The sequence below is a fragment of the Triticum urartu genome, chromosome 2 (assembly GCF_003073215.2).
Source record: "Triticum urartu cultivar G1812 chromosome 2, Tu2.1, whole genome shotgun sequence".
In the NCBI taxonomy this organism is placed as follows: Eukaryota; Viridiplantae; Streptophyta; class Magnoliopsida; order Poales; family Poaceae; genus Triticum; species Triticum urartu.
Genome location: NC_053023.1, coordinates 721,704,877 through 721,707,643, shown reverse-complemented (window position 1 = coordinate 721,707,643; position 2,767 = coordinate 721,704,877). Strand labels below are relative to the sequence as shown.

At 53.7% G+C, this 2,767-nt stretch overlaps 1 protein-coding gene across 1 annotated transcript; it reads right to left on the bottom strand.

The window, feature by feature from the left end:
- Positions 1-861: 861 nt before the first annotated feature.
- On the bottom strand, positions 862-2,328 carry LOC125534347 (transcription factor ILI1-like). The gene is made up of 2 exons (XM_048697599.1): positions 1,843-2,328; positions 862-1,750 (listed from the first exon to the last, which is right to left on the bottom strand). The coding sequence occupies exons 1-2, from the start codon at positions 1,978-1,980 to the stop codon at positions 1,598-1,600; spliced, it is 291 nt and encodes a 96-aa protein (XP_048553556.1). The 5' UTR covers positions 1,981-2,328; the 3' UTR covers positions 862-1,597.
- Between the last annotated feature and the right edge of the window lie 439 nt (positions 2,329-2,767).

Below are 2,767 nucleotides of genomic sequence, written 5' to 3'. Positions count from 1 at the left end.
CTGCCTGCATCTTCATGGTCCTGAACCTAATCCAGCCAGCCAGCAGAAGGGACGGGCAGGTCGATCGGTACGTACATATCCTTTTGATTAGTTGCACGGTTGTGGTCATGGGCGTACGGCACGTGTGCCTTTGATTTCCTGCCTCCCCCTCCCGTTACGTTACGTCGCGTTATCATTGCATTACATGGTCCATGCACCCCCCACCCCCCGTGTGCATCAACGTCCATCGACATACATACATCTCCGCACCGCACCTGCGTACGCGCACGCCCACCTCCTCCGCGCGCACCGCAGGACGCGCAGATATTTCTCCATTGCTCCGGCAGAAATGTTTTCTCCGGCCGGCTACATCATAAACGTAAACGGAGTACGGTACTTGGCCCTGATTGAAATGTTCGCTCGCCAACTTTATTTCCCTGTACTGCTGTCTGTCTGTGCGCGTACCACTACAGTAATATAAGTCGCATTAATTTGCTTGTGGTAAGTTGAGTCAGGACGTACATAGCGCGCACTGGTGGTACCCGGCAGAAGATAACTCAGCCATTTAGATTGTTCACGTACGGTTGCTGCAGATTAATCATCCATTCAATTCAGCTCAAGTACGTACGTCAACGTCATGTAAAGCAGGGCCGTAACAATGTTAAGGACATGTTTGGTTTGCAGCCTGAGGTTGCCACACTTTTTTAGCTACATGGTTGGTGTGTCATCATAGGCTGCGTTTTTTGTTAAATCTTGTCGCGGTTGCATGTCATTATAGGCTGCTTCTTTGTTAAATCTTGTCGCAGTTGTGATGGCCACTTTGTTTGCCACACTTTGTATGGGCAGCCGACGTTTGCCTAAAGTTAGTTGTGACAAAGTTAGTCATGAACCAAACACATGCCCTAGTATTCATTTCTTAAGGCAGTCTCTTCGTACAAATCATCGCCCCTAGCTAATTGTGCTCCAAATTTAATGAGCTCAGATGATAAAGCGTACACAACACACTACTTGAGTACTGTACACACAGTCACACACACACAAGACACAAGACACGACACACGTATGCATACATCCAAGAGCGCTAGCTGCAATTATCAGGCGTGGCCCATAATAAGGAAAACAAGCGACCGATCTTAATCAAGAGTCAATTAAGTACCAAACTAATCAACAAAGCACTAGACAACACGCATTAGCCTTTCAGCGTACAGCAGCGTGATGCCAAGCCCTACCACTGGCAAGATAGATACTGGCAGTGTACCGCACAGTGCCAGTATCTCGTGTAATTAAAACCACCGATAGATCCTTGCTATTGCTGTCCAGCCATGCCCGGCAGCGCGCGCCAGCCAATGCTGGCTGCAAACCTCCCTCTCGCAATCCAATCCAAGCCATGAAGCCAAACTAATCAACCAGATTAATTAATTAATTAACCAAGCAAATGCAAAAACCTCAAGGAAAAGGCCACACACTAGCTAGCTAGCCAGCCAGCCCAGCATGCATGCTAGCCCGTAGTATGATCGGCCGTGGACGAATGCGCCGGCCGAACGAGCTTGGTACGTAGCTGGACGTAAGTGTGCACCGACCGATGGATGGACGGACGGACGGACGGATGGAGAGAGGGTCACATGAGGAGGCTCCTGATGACGGCGGCCTGCTCGGCGGTGACGGCGTCGGAGGCGAGCAGCGCGGCGAGCGTCTCGCTCAGGTCGTCCACCTCCCGGTGCAGGCTCCGGATGTAGCTGCACGTCTCCTGAAGCACCCTCGCCGCCGAACCCTGCAACAAGACAAGCCCGCCAAGTCTCAGTGACTCCATGCATGCACGTCGCCATCAGCTGGCTGTTCATGGAAAATCTGCTAGATACTCACCCTGTGAGCGCCATTGCGGGCTTGGGACTCCGGGAGCAGCGCCTGCAGCTTGGAGAGCAGCTCGGAGATCTGCTCCTCCGAGATCGACGGCGAGCTCCCGGTGCGCCGCGTGCGTGACCTCCGGCTGCTCGACGACATGCTCGACTCGACGGCTCGCTCACGAGTCACAGCCCGCAGTGGGTAGCGTATGCACGTACGTGTCGAGCTGTAGCTGAGGCCTGGGAGTGCCCACACGCAGCTTGCAGGTGTAGGATATAGCTTAGCTAGGCAGATGGTAGCTAGCAGTTGTGGGGCGAGTGTGGCTGCTAGCTTGCTGCTTGCCTTTTGGTGCAGGTGAGTGGCAGCTGCAGCCGAGGCGAGAGCTATATATAACGGGCGCGGCCGGTCCGAGAACTAGCTAGCTACCAGTACCAGGGCGAAGAAGATGAGGAAGCCAGCGGCTTAGCGAGGCAGGAGGCGAGAGGGAGGGGAGGGGAGGGGTGAGAGCTCTAGTTAGAAAGCGAGGGCTGTAAATGGGTGACAGGGAGAGACGACGTGGTGAGCCATGGAGAGCGGCAGCACCACTCTACTACCACTACCAGTGGTACTGAGTGGTAGCATTCAGTGACAGTTGCAGCCGAGGTGAGTACTATAGCACTAGTAGACGTGGCGGAGCGGCTCAATTGCTGCCGCTGTGGTGCGCTGGGCGTGGGCTTGGGCCGTGGGACGTAGCACGTACGAGATCGATCGGGTAAATGCTTGTTTATTTGTTTGTTTCCTTCTTAGTTTAGTTGTGTGGCCTGTGGATTTTGTCTGCACTCTGTGCGGCGGGGTTTGGTTTACACATGGGGGGAGTGTGGGGGTCTCTCTAGATCTGCATGCTACATGCTGAGCACACATGCAAGGGCATCGTCCCTGGATAGATTAAGCAATCGTCACTGTCTAC

What these genes read in the sequence shown, in the direction of transcription:
- LOC125534347 (XM_048697599.1), bottom strand. Translation starts at nt 1,980, where the DNA reads ATGTCGTCGAGCAGCCGGAGGTCACGCACGCGGCGCACCGGGAGCTCG. An exon ending in CCCGCAATGGCGCTCACAGG is followed by an intron (nt 1,751 to 1,842) that starts GTGAGTATCTAG and finishes GTCTTGTTGCAG; the next exon opens with GGTTCGGCGGCGAGGGTGCT.